The 17,375-nt window shown below is 41.3% G+C and overlaps 3 protein-coding genes across 7 annotated transcripts; 1 reads left to right on the forward strand and 2 right to left on the reverse strand.

The window, feature by feature from the left end:
* Nucleotides 1–100: 100 nt before the first annotated feature.
* Nucleotides 101–8,954, forward strand: tbc1d8b (TBC1 domain family member 8B). 4 transcript variants are annotated; one of them, XM_088398634.1, is made up of 21 exons: nt 101–385; nt 1,681–1,791; nt 1,897–2,015; nt 2,131–2,356; nt 2,789–3,029; nt 3,448–3,655; nt 3,765–3,932; nt 4,003–4,164; nt 4,236–4,386; nt 4,466–4,680; nt 4,805–4,922; nt 5,005–5,290; nt 5,379–5,508; nt 5,604–5,702; nt 5,895–5,963; nt 6,035–6,275; nt 6,366–6,431; nt 6,649–6,741; nt 6,848–6,907; nt 6,998–7,095; nt 7,186–8,954. In XM_088398634.1, exons 1-21 carry the CDS (start codon nt 259–261, stop codon nt 7,591–7,593), a joined length of 3,396 nt encoding a protein of 1,131 aa, XP_088254760.1. In that variant the 5' UTR covers nt 101–258; the 3' UTR covers nt 7,594–8,954. The 4 variants fall into 4 exon arrangements, with proteins under 4 accessions (XP_088254760.1, XP_088254761.1, XP_088254762.1 ...); XM_088398635.1 differs by having other exon boundaries at nt 6,860–6,907; XM_088398636.1 differs by lacking the exon at nt 6,649–6,741.
* A 1,980-nt stretch (nt 8,955–10,934) lies between these two features.
* Nucleotides 10,935–11,993, reverse strand: gja2 (gap junction protein, alpha 2). Its single transcript, XM_088398639.1, has one exon. It carries the CDS (start codon nt 11,991–11,993, stop codon nt 10,935–10,937), a length of 1,059 nt encoding a protein of 352 aa, XP_088254765.1.
* Nucleotides 11,994–14,157: 2,164 nt separating this feature from the next.
* Nucleotides 14,158–16,658, reverse strand: gjb1a (gap junction protein beta 1a). 2 transcript variants are annotated; one of them, XM_088399041.1, is made up of 2 exons: nt 16,554–16,658; nt 14,158–15,608 (listed from the first exon to the last, which is right to left on the reverse strand). In XM_088399041.1, exon 2 carries the CDS (start codon nt 15,592–15,594, stop codon nt 14,869–14,871), a length of 726 nt encoding a protein of 241 aa, XP_088255167.1. In that variant the 5' UTR covers nt 15,595–15,608; nt 16,554–16,658; the 3' UTR covers nt 14,158–14,868. The 2 variants fall into 2 exon arrangements, with proteins under 2 accessions (XP_088255167.1, XP_088255168.1); XM_088399042.1 differs by lacking the exon at nt 16,554–16,658 and adding an exon at nt 16,241–16,283.
* Between the last annotated feature and the right edge of the window lie 717 nt (nt 16,659–17,375).

The raw sequence follows: 17,375 nt of genomic DNA on the forward strand, positions 1-17,375 counted from the left end.
AAAGTTATTCAACATTCATAAACAAAATAATAAAACGAATAGTACTATGCACACTGTGTTGGCACCTCCCACCTCTGAAAAACTACAACCCCACAATCCTTTGCGACTGGCAATATTTTTTGTCTACGTGGGAAGGGAGTCATCCCGATTCCCGACGACTGTCAACAAATATTCAACGAATTTGATGTATGTGCAACGCTGGAAGTAACCGTGGCATGACAGGACGATTTGGAGGCGAACCCGCTGACGTTTCTAAACATGTGGCTCAAACCTGAAGAGATACTGCTGAAAAACGCCTTTAAACTGTGGGTCACCGAGAAGGATAATGAGTATTTTGTGCTTCAAAGGAGGCGAGGGTACGGTGAGGGTGCAGGCGGCTTGACAGGTAATAATCAATAATTCACCTCCTCGTATGTTTGGCAGCTCTTGTCTTTGGGCTACGAAGTTATGCTCGCCAGTCACGAATGTGTCAGTTCGTCGTACGTGTCCGCCGACATATAAACAATTGCGTCCTACTGTACGCAGTAGCATGGTAGAAATGCATTGCAACAGGTTTAAAGCCAAATTGTTAACAGGTGGCTTGTCTTAACATTGTTCTCTGCTTAACAAAGTGATTTTTTTTTTCTAGCATATGGTTACTTGCAAGAGATGTCTGCACTGGCCTGTAGTAATGCTTCAGGTTAGCCTGAGTAATTAGGACATGATCGTACACAATATCTCGTAGGAGGAATCATTTATTTTGCATTGGTTTCGCAGAAGATGATGTCTAAGTGCACGTTGTTTACAGCGCCAGATCACTTTATTTTGACGTCACTAAGGGGTTGAAGAGTTTTCCAAGCAGTGGTTGGTAAAGGAGCCAAAAAGTGTACGTCGCGAACGTAATGTAACAGATTAAAAAAAATATTCTATTCTAAAAGTAGTGTTTCTTCGCAGTTTAAGATCAGGGGATGCTTTGAGAATAATTGTCAATTTGTTTTGTATATGTGAAGACTGCTTGTGATTTAGGGCTATATAAATAAACTTGACTTGACTTGTTTCTTCCAAATAGAAATACTCAAATCCTGTAAAAAAGTAAATCGTATGTTGCATGAAACTACCGTGAGTTTATTCATAAAGTGACTTAAGTAAACACGAAGCAGTAAATGTAGGTCGTTACCACCTAACTCTGGTTTAAAGTCATTGTAATGGCAGACTTGCATCCGGGACAAAAATAAAGCTGTCAAGAAAAATGTCTAGAGTAGACACTTTGATACTGACTTGTGATGACATTCTGGCAATTAGACTAACTGCAGCTGATTGATGTATCAGAAGCCCGCTACAGCTCGAGGGCCTTTTACGTCTCAAGCATCGCTTAGGCTTATATCTCTTCAGTACAATGAGATGAACCTTGTTGCCTCCCATTGAGAGCATGATGACGCATGATATTTTGTGACAATTTTAATTCTGTAACTGGAACACGCTGAAAAGTCATGCACCCACAGCCGCAAGGACAGTGTAAATCTGCAGTCCATCTATCTACTTGTTAATTATTAATGAAGGGCATATGAGAGAGAAGCCTTACAGTGTCAGATGTGGTCGTTGCATTTCTGACGTAGAATGCAGACTCCATTTCATCCTATCAGCTTGTTTTTTGGAAACATGCATGAAGAAATAGACATATCACTGTGCTTTATGTTGCAGGTCTCCTTGTGGGAACGCTGGACACAGTACTGGACTCCACATCCAAAGTGGCTCCTTTCCGAATACTGCACCACACGTCGGATTCACAAGTGTATTGGTCGATAGCATGCGGTACAGTCTTGTAATAATATTCCATTCTTGCTGAATTTGAATTTTTACTTTAAATGAAAAATGTTTTTTTTGCACTTTGTAATCTATTCCCTTATGTTGCATCAGGGGTCACAAAGGAGGAAATAGTCCAGCACTGGGATTGGCTGCTGCAGAATATCATGAGGACCCTCTCGGTTTTCGACTCCAGCGAGGACATCACTAGCTTTGTGCAGGGCAAAATCAGGGTACCAAATATGAAGGACAAAATGTCCATTTCAATCTTTAGACTGATATCACTGTACTGCAATTGCATCGTATGACCCCAGCAACTTAATATACTTAATATTTTGTATTTCTCAGGGTCTGATTGCTGAAGAAGGAAAGACGTCCCACAAGCTGGAGGACGATCCTGAGAAGTTCAGAGAGGCATACTTGAGGTTCGAGAACTGGTTTGCGCTACCGCCGGAGGAGAAGCTGGTCACGTATTATGGCTGTAGTTACTGGAAAGGCAAAGTGCCCTGCCAGGGTTGGCTCTACCTCAGCACCAACTTCCTCTGCTTTTATTCCTACCTGCTGGGAGCTGAGGGTGAGAAAAGGCTGTGTTTGCTGTTTGCTTACATAAACGGCCATATTCTTCTTTTAATTCCCAGGCCTTGTTCAATTTTACCACCCTTGCATCTCAGTTTTCCTTTACATTTTCAAATTCTAGTCCGTTTGCGTAATGCAACTGCTTGGAAAACAACATCCCAAAGTACTTTTTAATGTATTCCCCATACCTTTTTTTTGCTCATCGTACACGCTTCTACAGCCAGTAGAGGGAGCCTCTACTTCTTAAATATTATCTGCTAAAAAATATGATAAGTGACGAGTCAAGATTGAAAGCCGCTTTCTTTTCTTTTTTTTTAAGGTGATGGCTGTTTAGTTCTGGAAATATTAAAAGTTTCTTACAACATATTTGTATTTCAATTCAGCTATTGCCCTGATAATCATGCATTTTCCCTTTTGCTTGCACCTGTAGTGAAACTGGTCATCTCCTGGGATGAGATCTGGAAGTTGGAGAAAACATCAAACGTCATCCTGACTGAGAGCATCCACGTCATGGCTCACGGGGAGGATCACTACTTCTCCATGCTGCTGCACCTCAACGAAACATTTGTCATCATGGAGCAGCTAGCTGACTACTCCATTAAGCGCCTTTTTGATAAAGAGGCCTTTGAAAAAGAGAGAGCACTCTCAGACCCACTGCAAATAACCAAGAGGTGCTTGTTTTTCCAATTCGTCATATCTTGAGTCAGATAGCATTTCATCAATTCATACCAATTAGCGATAGAGCAGATCAGATTCAAAATCGCATCTCATACAATGCACAGCTCGATGATAATTCGTCTGCAAATGCACCCGCCCACTCTCCAGCAGCAAAACACTTTCTTCGGCCCACTTATTCCCAACACGCAACAATATATTTGAAACAGGCATACAATTTGTCGTTGTAAAAATAGCTTATGTATAATATAAACTATCTCTAGTTTTGTTCCGCTTGTTGTCTTTTCAGCCACATATTGCACACAATGAACTGACTCGAAAAAAAATCTATTAATAACACTCGCATGAGTTGAAAGTGTTTTTGTTATTTCGTGTTCATAATATTAATCATGCCATTTTATTTTCCTCCCACAGAGGCCTAGAGGCTCACGCAAAAAGTGAGCAGTTCCGGACATTTTTCAGGCTTCCCAAAGAGGAAAATCTGTTAGAAGTGCACGAGAGTTTCCTGTGGGTGCCTTTCAGCCATTTTAATACACTTGGCAAGATCTGCCTATCTGAGAACTACTTGTGTTTTGCCAGTCAGGACGGGAGCCAATGTCACATCATCATTCCAATGCGCGAGGTAGAACACCCAACGGTGTTATTTGATTTATTCCATGCTGACACTTCCTTACGCCACACGTAATATGATGAAATGACTTTCTGTCCCGGCCATCGCCACCGTTTTCTAGGTCGTAAATGTTGAGAAGTCAGATACCAGCAGCCGTGCTTTAACAGTGTATGTGCGTGGGAAAAGAGCACTCCGTTTCACCGAGGTGCGGGACTACCAACGTCTGGCGACAAGTATTCGCAGCCGGTGTGGGATTAGTGCTAGCCCGCAGCACTCGGCATCAGCGGAGGTGACAAATCAATTCTTATTAATTCCATTTTTTTACCCAAACATCACACGTTTCCATCCTTGTCGCTAAGGTCATCCGAGGCGAATGTCAGTCGCTCATCAACCACTTTGAGGACAACCCAGACGATGTGACACTTATGGTGGGCCAGAAAGACAGCAGCAAGGCAGTAAGCACCGAGGCGCTCATGACTGTTTTCCACCCCCAGGATGTTGAAAACCTTGACCCTAAAATGGTATGAGACAAACACACCAGCATTTAGGATAAATCCACGAATGACTCAATGACACATGTCGTCATCAACAGCTTAAGGAGAAGATGAAGGAACAGTCTTGGAATATCCATTTTTCCGAATATGGCCGCGGTACAAGTATGTTCTTCACCAGGAAGACGCGTGACTTGATTGTTCGTGGCGTTCCCGAAGCCTTACGAGGAGAGCTGTGGATGCTTTTCTCAGGTATTTATTTATTTTTTTACATCAAACCTCCTCAACCTTTTGACATCATAATCATTGTTGACGCACCGTAATGGATAAGGAGCCGTAAACGACATGGCGACTCATCCTGGATACTATACGGAGCTGGTGGAGCAGTCTCTCGGCACGAGCACGTTGGCTACGGATGAGATTGAGCGAGACCTTCATCGCTCTCTGCCAGAGCATCCCGCCTTTCAGAGTGATACGGGAATCTCCGCCCTCCGCCGAGTCCTCACCGCATACGCGTATCGAAACCCTAAAATTGGCTACTGCCAGGTAAACCATTTTGGTTTTATCCATCACATGTTGATAACAAAAAAGACAAATCATTGAGGCGGCTCTGTCGATTTTAATTGTGTGGAATAATGTAGTCCTGTCTTTTTTTTTTTTTCTTTCTGAGGCCATGAACATTCTGACCTCAGTCTTGCTGCTCTACGCCAAAGAGGAGGAGGCCTTTTGGCTATTAGTTGCTGTCTGCGAGAGGATGCTACCAGATTATTTTAACCGGAGAATTATAGGTGAGAAGGAGGCAAATTAATTAAAACAATTAATTGCTCGTGTATCACTTGTTGTTACAATATGATGACTTTGTTTCTCTAGGAGCTTTGGTCGACCAGGCTGTTTTCGAGGATCTGATTCGAGAGAACCTCCCCCAGCTGGTGGAGAACATGACAGACCTGAGTCTCTTCTCATCCGTTTCTTTGTCCTGGTTCCTCACCCTCTTCATCAGCGTGCTGCCCATCGAAAGCGCCGTGAACGTGGTGGACTGCTTTTTCTACGACGGCATCAAAGCCATTCTGCAGCTCGGCCTGGCCGTGCTGGATTACAACATGGAAGCTCTGATCAGCTGCCATGATGACGCTGAAGCTGTCACCATCCTCAACAAGTGAGTATCAGCCAGTCCAGATCGCCTTATCTGCAAAACTACTCTGAATTCACATTGAAATGTTTTTGATTTGTAATTTGCTTGCAAGATTTTTTGATAGTGTGACAAACAAAGACAGCCCGTTGCCGCCAACTGTCCAGCAAGCCCCTGTAAACAACAACGATAAATCGACCCGCTTAAATGTGGACATCAGCGAACTGATCCGAGAATCTTATGAGGTACAGTGTTTGGGGTTTTTTTCCCCCACTATAAAGTTTTTTTTGTTTTGTTTTTTTTTTTAACTGTGTTTTTGAATTAAATTTCTCTCCTCTAGAAATATGGCAGCATTCGCTCAGAGGACGTTGAGAGTTCACGAAAAAGAAACAGGCTTTTCGTGATCCAAACACTGGAGGACACAACAAAGCAGAATGTTGTAAGTGGACACTCTATTTACCTAACCCTTTATTGCATTAATCCATTTGCCATTTGTTGAACACAGAACAAACATTAAAACACAATGAGCACACTCACTGCTGTTGACCGCAGCTCACAGCCAGACATTCACACAGGCTCCTCCTTGCAATTTGGAGATTCACTATAATTGCACCAACGGGTTTCTTTGCAGATTCGTGTCGTGTCCCAAGAAGTCAAATTTACTCCTGCCCAGCTTGACGAGCTTTACAACTTGTTCAAAGTGAGTGACACACTTTGCTCTTCTCTAAAAAGCAAATCCAACATGTCATCATTGCAAGTGTGTCATTTCAGAGGCAGCATTTTCTTAGCTGCTACTGGACAATGAAGAGTCCGGCCCTGCTTCACCACGATCCGAGTCTAGCCTACTTGGAGCAGTACCAGCTGGGCTTCCAACAGTTCAGCGTGCTCTTCTCCCTGCTGGAGCCTTGGGCTTTTTGCACCAACAAGAGCACTCTTTCTCTCTGGGTTTTCCGATTAATCGACGAGAACCAAGATGGCTTGGTCAACTTCAAAGAGTTCTGTTGTGCTCTTGGTGAGTGTTCACGTCTCCTTTTTGTCACGGAGGCACTTTTCATTCTCCTTACTTCCTTCATTCAGTAACAGTATGCTTCAACTCGTGCAGATAATCTATACTGTGGATCTTTCACAAATAAATTGAAGTTCCTCTTCAAGCTGCATCTACCGCCAGGTAAGTGACATCAATGTGTACAACAAACAAATGTCTTGAGGCGGGTTCTTTTAATTCATGACTCAAACAAAGGCTGGCTTCGACTTCTTGGTCGCCTGAATTATAACATAATTGTAAAGTATATGACGAATGATTTACGACACTCCCTCTGCCTTGCTTATGCTCTTCTGTCTCTTCGTCTTTTCCTCTCAGTGCGCTTACAGTCAGTCTCTTCTAGCTTTCACAGGTAGTCCTTTGCACAAACACGAAGAAAGACTCCCAAGCTTTTTCGCAACGACAGGAGGCTCTCCTCACTTGAGTAGACTTCCTGGTTAGCGTCTTGTCTGCTTCTTCCTTCCTTCACATTTTTTTTCCCATCCTTCCTTCAAGACATCAATTTTGACATCTGAGTGATGTTCTTATTTGCTCACATTTAGCACATATTTCAGATTTTGATCTTCCAGAAGATGGCGTGATTAAGAAAAGTCCTGAACGAGGTACTTTTACAGGCATATGTAGTCAATTTGTACCAATGCCAACATTTTCCCAGTGTGTGACATTAAATTTTGCATCTGTGTAATTGATAGGTCGAGGGAAAGTGGATCTGCAGGCCTACTTGAAACAATGGCAGAATGAAATACTTAGGAAAGAGGAAACTATTAAGGACCTGCCTAGAATTAATCAGGTAATTAAATTTACCGCAACTCGTGCACAAATTTCCAAACACACCCCAAGTATGGTTTATTATAATTATTTATTTTTTTTTAAATCTCAGGCTCAGTTCATTCAGTTCTCCAAGACCTTGTACAACATTTTCCATGGCGATCCAGAAGAGGAGTCTCTGTACCGCGCAGTCGCCCACGTAACCAGCCTCCTTCTGAGGATGGAGGAGGTGGGTCGGAGGCTGCAGGAGCCGAGCAGCCCGGCCGCATCCTCAAAGCCCACTCCTCCGGACGGGGAGGACCAAGCTCCTCTCACATCCGAAAGCTCAGACACCCCTAGCCCCCAGGAAGTTGGGCCCGAGGTCCCTGGGGAGGACTGGTCCTTTTCGTTCGAGCAGGTCCTCGCGTCGCTGCTCAATGAGCCCGAAATAGTCAGCTTCTTTGACAAACACGTTGACATTCAGAATAAAATGACGCAAGCTCAAGTGGCCCAGCTGAAGCTAACAGGAAATAGCAAGTGATTGCTTAGTAAGGCAGACGAAGATGGAAGGGCAAAAAGGGCTGACATGCAAAATCCTTCAACGGTTTGATCGGTGCATGCACGCACGCAGGCAGGAAGGCGTCTTTTCGATCCTATATTGTATACGAGGTGACATTTCTGTGCCACTGTTTCCTTGTTCGTCAATCAACAGTGTTTTTTCCCCACTCACAATGTTGAGTTACATATCGCCGATTATGCAGATTTCACAGACTTGTCTCGCATTTCCTGATTGCACCCAGCCAGAATGCAACGGAGCCCAAGAAGTAATATTGTCTTTATTGTACAGTGTTTGAAAAGTAGATGCCACTAAATCTGTCGAGTCGCTCACTTAGAGAGCTGCTTGTAATCAACTTGGAAGGATGTTTTACTTTCATCAAATCTCAGGGTGCAATTACGTTCAAAAGAAATCATTTGAAGTTTATGACTGAGTTCAACATCAAAAGCATGTGTGTGTGGCAACATTTTGATGAGCGCCTTCAACAACATGCAAAAAGTGTGTGTTGTTTTCTATTTTCTGTATCTGTGCTTTTGCTGCTTGCGTCCCAAATGACTTGTTGCACATTGTTAGAGAAAACGCCTCCACAGCCGAGGCGTTCGGGTTTAGAAGGTTCTGGATGCTTCTAGTTTTTTCCATCTCTTGGGGCCATATACACATATTTAAAAGCATTTTTTTTAAATAAGAAAAGACTGTTCTAGAAGTGATTTGAGCGCCAGTTTTTTTCTCTCTCTACTGCGATTGTAAGATAAGATAGTCCTCTATTTGTCCCACACGGGGAAATTCCAAACCAGCATCACCTTTAAAAAAATGATAATCAATGTTTACCTGTCAAAGAAAATATTGCGTACTATCGACTACTTTGATGATGTTGGTAAATAAAGCCTGAAGCCATACTCATTATTCCAGTATGGTGGCTTTCCAGTTAAGTTATACAACAGATAAACCTATACGTGATTAAAAGAAATATATAAATATGAATAGATTTAAAATATAGATATTAAATGTATTTTTGTTATACAATTGTCTGTGACAAGAATGTATTATTATTATTGAACACATTTCAAAAGAACAGCTAACTTTTTTTTTCCAACAAAAGGGAAAAATGCATTGTTCCGAAAAAAATTACACATGACTGCTTTGTTTTATTACCTAAAGTTAGTGCTGTAATATTTGATCTATTCAGTCATTCATATGTGCAGTTATTGTCTGCTGCATTTGCTGAGAATGTGACTTGCCAATACTTCTCTTGCCTGTTTTTTTTTTTTTTTTTTTTTTAAATATGTTGTTATTGTCATTGGTCCAAAGTAATAAAGAGTAAAGAGTGGTCAATCTTTTAATATAATTTGGATCCCTTTTAGTTCTTCAATTCACTTCCTTAATATGAGATCCAATACATGGGCTATCTTCCAGCAACTCACATTTATTATATTTCATAAATTATCTAGCTGTTCATTTTAATCCAAGAATACAAAATAATCCTTTATCAAATGAAAGAGCAAACAAACTTTGCACTGGCAACTTTTATATAATAGGTGTTGCAATAACAGTAGGTTGGGGGGGGGACCATTTCGTGCAATGAATATGAATCGCTTTAGAAGAATTTCCCCTCATAAATCACCAAAGTACTCAGCAAGATTTCCAGTCACCAGTGTGACTTGGTATGGATGCTCATGATGCTATTCTTGCACTGAGATTTAATCCTTCCCACCTACTCTTTTAGTGTGCCATTAGCAGAGTCGACTCACTGAGTATCTTAAAGAACTATCGGTGAGTGCAGTTCAACTCAAAATAGCTTCAGGATAAAATGCTAACAAAGAAGCTTTTTGTAAATAGAGTCGTTAATAAAAGCATAGTGAGGGTTACATTTTGTTGCCAGACACCATAAACTAACAAATTGACTGAAACTTCCTTGGCGGTCAAAAAGCAATAAAAAAACATCACATGAGAGAGGAATCATATTTTAAGTGTGCAGGCGTTGTCCTATTGTATTTGTCCTATGTGGGTTTTTTTTTTTTTTTCAGATGAGATTGTTGATTTCATATTTTTAAGTCATCTCTTCGTCATATGAATCTGATTGTGTAATCTCGACACTGACCTAGAAATGATTTTAAGACTGGGTATCAGGTTCTGTCGGGGTTCACTGGTGCCTTCACATTACTTAAGGCTGGGTTACACACATTCAAGAGGATTCATCAATGGGGGGTTGGAACGGGAAGGTGTCAGCAAAGTAGAACTAGGGCAGTGATCATCATGTACTTATCACTTTAGGTGATATATTTTTTCATTTGTCTAGTTGTTCAATGCAAACTAAACACTAAAATATATAGTGTAATGGTTTTGTTTGAATTGTCTGAGCATTCTCGTGCTTAGAATTTGCTTTCCCCACAGCAAGACTACAAGCATTGATCCTGCAATCACATTTGAAACATTTCAAAACACTTGCACTACAATCAGACATTTTTTTCTTACAATTTATTTATGTAAAACCAACAGGGGAGGATATTTTGTGGACAAAAGTATTGGGACAGGTGCTATAGACTTTTACCAGACTCATCCAAACATGCCTTTATATACACAAAGGTTGTTTTGAACTATTTTAATAATAATAATAATAATTTTAATTTTAAAATAATTTTCATCACAAATGACAATGGCAGTACTTGTTCCCTCGCTAAAAAATGTGGTTTTCATGCATATTTAGCTTAAAGTCAACAATTTCAAACAGTTCTTGTCCAATCTTTTGACTCAACAGTTGGGGCCTGTGTAAGAGGTCAATACCAACTGTACTTGATGTCTTAGCAGTTCTTTGTTCTACGTAGCAAGCAGACCAGAAGCCTTCAGCTGTCTCGGGATTGTCTAGACCAGAGCTTTTTGGTACCTGTCCCTTTTGGTAGGGACTTACCCCACCACAATCTTGTCTATCATCAAAACTATCAATGCTGTTCAAAAACAAATAACAGTGCTGCACACATCATCCAGAGCATTTATGTTTTTTTTTTTTAATAAGTCCTTGTAAACATTAAACAAACAGGAACATAATGTTTGCTAAGATTTGTAATTAATTCTTGTATAAAAGTGTGCCTTGAGCTAAAAATTTCAAGAATTTTTTTTTCTTAGATTATTTTTGTTGTGTCACTAAACTACCAAAGGAGTTTCGGTCAGCTGGCATGTTTTTGGAATGTGGGAGGAAGCCAGAGTAAAGTCACTCAATAACGAAAAGAACCGCAGAAATGTGAGGCAGATTTGTTAAGTCCTTGCTGCTGCCCTGCTTTCTATTAATGACAGTTCATAAAAAGCATTAAGATGATTCTTTCTCACCTCGTCTATATTTGCAGGTCATCCATCCTGCACTTGTTATTGCTGTTCTTGCTGGACTGGCTGCTTCTGCGCTGAGCTTCCACGAGCATGTCTTCAACCGAATTGGAGTTTTTCCTCTCCCGCCTATAGTCTCCATCTGTTTTACCTTTCTTCTCCGCGGCCATGTTATCTTTGTTCTGCTTATGCATCACTTTGCTGCTGTAGGGGTTATAAGGGGGGTTCGGCTCAGCAATGCCGTATTTCGCCTCCACCGGGAAGGAGTCACGGCCCGCCGGGCGACTCGGGAAGTAGTTGTAATTCGGCACAAAAGGGAGAACGGTTTCCGCGGGTTCCGTCTGCCGCCGTCTGTAGCGGAGACCCTGACGGCATTTGGTGAAGCCGAGATGGTACATTTCCACTAAGTTGAGCAGCAGCGAGATGCACGCCACGGCTAGCATGAAGAGGATAAAAACGGTCTTCTCGGTGGGTCTGGAGATGTAGCAGTTGACCACATTGGGGCAAGGCCAACGGTCGCAGGAGTACATTGGCTTGAGCTCAAAACCATACAGGAAGTATTGAGCTACGATGAAAGCCACTTCAAACAGGGTCTTGAAGATAATGCTGAAGACGTAAGTCCGAAGTAGCGCTCCTCTCAAGTGCACGTGACCTTGGTTGTCCTTGATGGGCTTGGCTGCTTTCTTGGCCTTATTGCCAAGTATCTGCTGGTGCTTTTCACTCTGGAGAGCCAGTTCCTTCTCCTTCTCGATTAACTTCTCCTCCATGCGCACAAGATGGAGGATGTGTCCCAGGTAGATGAGAGTGGGCGTGGACACAAAGATGATCTGCATCACCCAGAAGCGAATATGGGAAATGGGGAAGGTCTTGTCGTAGCAGACGTTCTGACAACCGGGCTGCTTGGTGTCGCAAGTGAAACCCGACTGCTCGTCTCCCCAAACCTTCTCAGCCGCCGAGCCCAGCACCAGGATTCGGAAGATGAACAGAACCGTCAGCCACACTTTGCCCACCACGGTCGAGTGCTCCTGGGCGCTTTCCAGCAGCTTCCCCAAAAGGTTCCAGTCTCCCATTGTAGCTCACAAATCAATCCTCAGCTTTAATGACAAGACCACCTGGGTGGAGACAACCACATACACATGCCATGCGTTCATCAATAACATCTCTATCTCAAAGTGCTATTTGGTTCCAGCCCGCAAGGCCTGAAGACTAAAAGTACTGACCTACATTCTCAACCTACATTCTAAAATGTCTTGCATGAAATCGGTCTTCTCATTTCATACTGTGTCTCTTGAGCAACACTTCTTCCAGCACATACTTGTATACGGATTAATTTACTGAAAAAAACCAGAATATTACAGAAAAAAAAAATCCACTTCCTAACCTTTCATTCATAAATATTACTGGATTATTGTTATGAAAACCTGATGCGCTAGAGGAAAAATGAAGGGCAGATAAGGAATCGGAACAAAAAAGAAAAAAACATTACAAACGTTTGCTTGCGTCTCTGATTAAAAAAAAACATCTGTTTCTTATTTTTATATAAACTTGAATTGTTTCCTCATGCCCCAAATTACGAATTGTGGCAAAACTAAACAGCATTTTTGTCTAATAGAGATGTTTTCCTTGATTGCAAGACGACAGTAAAGGGAAAATTAAGTTGCCCCGGGTAACAAATGCATGGCACTGCTAAAATATGAGAGCCGGAAAGATAACGGTTACACTTACACAAACTGATTTAATTCATTTCAAAATCTGGATGAAAAATCGCATCGTTTTTATCGGTTTCATAGAAAGCTATTCAACTAAATTGGCTGGATTAAAATAGCAGGTTTGTCTAACAGTGTCCGCTTAGGTTTTTTTTTTTTTTTTAACATAAACTATCAAAAGAATATCAAAACAAAATCCAATCAAAGACGACTTACTTGTTTGCTTGTGAACCGCCCAGGAAAAAAAGACGCCTGAGCTTGCAGTCAATAGAATGTGATGCGATTGATCATGAATCAACTATTTTGTCTTCCCAAAGGTTGTGTCTTCTCCACTCATTAAAGAGAAAATGGGGGGGGGGGGGGGGGGGGCGTGTAGAAGAGCTGGAGCTGCCTGCTGGTGGACAACTCATGCTTGAGGACAGATCTTGTGACACAAGATCCAGATTGAGGTTTGTAGTTTATATTTCAGGGTATGTTAGTGGTGACACTGCAGCAGATAACCTGAAAGACACTTGTGCCTGTCCTTTGGGACTCTACAGAGCACCTGTTTGAGATATGCAACCCAAATTGAGAAATGATCTTGAGAAACATCTCATGCAATTTCTTACCGTACCTAATAATGATCATCTTCGCCAACCTCCACGGTGACAGTGTCCTGAAGGCTCTACAGTTCACAAAAAGACCATGTTTTTCTGAACCGATGATCAATGCCAAGATAAACCTCTTTCCAAAAGTTTTCTTTCACAAATAAGACTTTGTGCCTCTCACGTGAAGACGCGCTAGAAAAAATTGTGAAAGCCTTCATTTGAGAGTTGAACTTTCTATACATGCAAATGGCAGCTGAAGACTCCCCGAGGGCCATGCGACACGTCTCGTGGTCTAAATTTAAATAAAGGGGACGGGAATGCCGCTGTGTCGTCATCTGGGTGACCTTTGACTGACGAGCTTTATCCTCCCTAAAACCAACTAGTCCAAACTTGTCTCCTTCACTCTGTGTCCTCACATCATTAAACTTTTATAATTTATATTCACCGCATACAGTAGCTTTACGCCTAATTGACAGATAAAAAAAAAAAAAAAAATCCCAAATTCTGCTAAGACTGCAATTTTGAAAACTTTTCGCTACACGCCATTATGCATTTTAAGCCATAAAAGTTATGACCACCATTAAAATTCCTTTTTGGATTTTCATCCATCATCAGAATTGAGATACCATCATCATACCGTCATGGGTATATTTTAGCAGCATAAGCAGTCACGCAAATGAAATGGTTTGTGGTGAGTTACACTGACATATGATAAAGTGTTGATACCTTCTATAAAAAAAAAAAGAAAAAAAAGAAGTGACTCTGCAGGTCCAGCTGTCGGTGGGGTCAACAATCGTCACCCGCAAGCTGACCTCTGACATGGCAAAGCTATTGATACCCACAAACTCTGCACTTAGTGAACCCAATCAACCCAAGATGTTTGTTCCCAGGAGGCTCGGGTCTAAAGACAGCTACGGTGCCACAAAATATCTGACAAAGCAACATGCCATTGGTTTTTATTTTTTTCTCTCCTTCTCAGAAAGCACAGATAAACAGTGATTTTGAAGATCACACAAAGAATGGTGGACTTTATTCTGGACTCTATTGGCGGCAAAGATTTACTGCTTCATATTTCTCCTCAAAGGGATCTTTTACCTAACATACATATGAATAAAAACACTGTCAGTTAGAATGAATGTGTTGCATTGTATGGTTACTGTGCATTTATATCTATTTTATTACCAGTTAGACAGAAGGGTTAGGGTTAGGGTTTATTTATTACATTTCAGTACACTGTAGACAGTTTATGGCAGAATAAAAGTGAAATGTTGACACTGTATGTATAATACAAATAAAAAAACAGACTTTTTAACCCAACATAGTCAGTTAATTTAATGCACACCGTGACAAAAAAAAATCTATTTGAAAAATCACTTAAGGACTTCTGCAGGCTCATGTGCACCAACTGTAGCTAAACTTAATGAGGCCTGATGTGTTATTTATCTTAAGTTTTTTTATTTGTATTAGAATGGCATGCCTGCACCATATAATGAGATCCAATAAAAGTCTCTCTCTCTTTTAATGACGTTATTATATACATCATGGTCTACTTTTAATGACCAAAATATACATACGTATATATTGCACTTTTCATAGTGTAAATATTTGGCTGTTAAGTCTATGATAACTAGTATTTGACATTTCTAAGAGATTTATTTCCCTACTGTAATCTTATGGTGGAGCCAAGCTCCCATGCTTGAGTCTCCAGCATTGTGCAGGTGCTTGCCGCAGGCCTTCCCCACCAGGAAGACGACCTCTGCGATGTTGAGTAGGATGCAAACGCCCGACACGGCCAGCATGAACACGGTGAAGACGGTTTTCTCCGTGGGCCGGGATACGAAGCAATCCACCGTATTGGGACAAGGGTAGGAGTCACACTTGACCAGACGGATCATCTTGTAACCGGGGTAGAGCATGTAAAACACGTACATAAAGGTCACCTCGAAGGCGACCCGGAATAGCAGGCTGATGACATATGTCCACCAGAGTGCGCCAGTGATTTTCACCTTTTGGCTCTTAATCTGCTCAAGTTCTTTGGGGTTGCTTTTCCCTGACAGCATGTAGATCCTCTTGTCCACATGCCGCCGGTGGGCCACGTGCATGGCAACCAGAAGGGCAGGAGTGGAAACCAAGATGAGCTGCAGGGCCCACAGGCGGATGTGAGAGATGGGGAAGAAGTGATCGTAGCACACACTGTTGCAGCCCGGCTGCTGGGTGTTGCAGGTGAAGCCAGATTTCTCGTCCCCCCACACACTCTCTGCTGCAACCACCAAGACTAAGATGCGAAAAATGAAGAGCACGGAGAGCCAGATGCGACCGATTCCCGTGGAGTGTCTATTGACGCCGCTGATGACAGCATAAAATGAGGCCCAGTTCATTTTTTGCTCCGGGTCTGAAAGATAAAGTTGGAGTCAAGGTCTACCCACCCCTGGGTCTCACTGATTCAAAAATCCATACTACAAATTAGAATGAGATAATGTGAAAAATAAATGCAAGAATAAATAGTACTTTATAATGATAACTAAAATATACATATTAAATAGTGGCAATGAAAACACAACATCTTTAATTTCTTCTTAATGGCATTTTCTTTCATTTGTTTACTAGAGCACATTTAATTAAATCACATTAAATAACATTAAAGTTTAAAATCCAAGTATCGGTAATGTTTCAACAGTCCAACACTGTACAGCAGGGGTCGGGAACCTATGGCTTGCGAGCCAAATATGGCTCTTTTGGCGATGTTAAAAACGTTATTAAAAAGAATACATTAGTACACAAAAAAATCATTGGTCTTAATTAAAATACATGCATTTAATTAAATTTAACCAAACTATCGTTTTTTTAAATGGTATGGCTCTCACGGGAAATTATTTTTAAAAAATGGACATTTATGGCTCTGTCCGCCAAAAAGGTTCCCGACCCCGGCTGTACAGCTTCATGAATAAACATAAAAGCTTTAAACGTGTCCAAATTTGTCTAAAAATTCATCCATGTATTGAGTATAAATTCGAGGGCGGTTACCCGGCTCAGCAGGAGGTGTAAGAGGCATATGAGACGGCGATGACAACTCTATTGACCCACTAGCTTGGCATGGATGACTGACTATACAAAAAGAGAAGAAGGGGGTCTCTCTGCCCTCCTCCAGATTTGGCAGACCCCTTATGAGTGACCTGGCACTGTGTGTCATGTGACACACTCGCCCCTCATCAGAGTGAGCCGTGCAAAGTGCCAAAAGTGCCTCGGTTGAGTTTGCAGATTTTTTGGTGATAATTTAATCCGATATTAATTAAAATAACACGTTAAAATGATCATACAAGGAGAAAAGCATCCTTACCTTAGATGATGACACAACAAATAACATCCGGACACATTTATGTATGTAGGCTTTTTGAACAAAACTGTACCAGTGAGCAATGGGGCAGCAGGATTTTGCATTGCTAATGTTAACACACACACACACACGCACACACGCACACACACACCACCGTACAGCCCAGCCCTGAGAGGTCATATGCTTCTACACACACTGTTTGCATACAATAGCTCCATTTTGCCGGGCCAAACAAACAACCACACAATTCAATTCAAATGTTTTAACTTCGGCCCAGTTGAGGAATCTGTGTGGGGTACAGCTGTCTGCTCTCTTGGCTTTACTAGGCTTTGTTCTGGACAGGAAATGTAGAAAGGTATAAATCTGCAATTGACCCATAATATCAAGGGACATTAATATATAAAAACTGTTTTGATTTTGCAACCCCTAGTGTGCTTACATCCAGTTTTTAAATTAAATATTTGAAATGTAGCCATGGGATTTGTGCCACTAAATGGATTTGTTTTTGCTTTGCTGCTTCTCACAACATGGCTAACATTTTGATGCTGTTTTTTGTTAAAATACCTTTTCTCTTCAGATTTTTCAGCTTCTTGCAGTTAATTGGGTTGAAATTTTATAACTTACACCTGCACAATCTAATTAATTATGTTCCAAATTATTAAGTATGTCCTGTTTTTGATATGCGCTTAATATTAAAAAATAAAAATGCTGCACTTAAATAATTCAATTAATGAATTTCCTCCAATTTTGTTCAGTTTGAAGGCGGACATCTAGTGGTAAATCTTGGTCATTGCAATTGATCAAAACTCATCATGAGTATCATTT

Source organism: Syngnathus floridae, chromosome 15 (assembly GCF_059516105.1).
Source record: "Syngnathus floridae isolate MCC-2025c chromosome 15, RoL_Sflo_1.0, whole genome shotgun sequence".
Lineage (NCBI taxonomy): Eukaryota > Metazoa > Chordata > Actinopteri > Syngnathiformes > Syngnathidae > Syngnathus > Syngnathus floridae.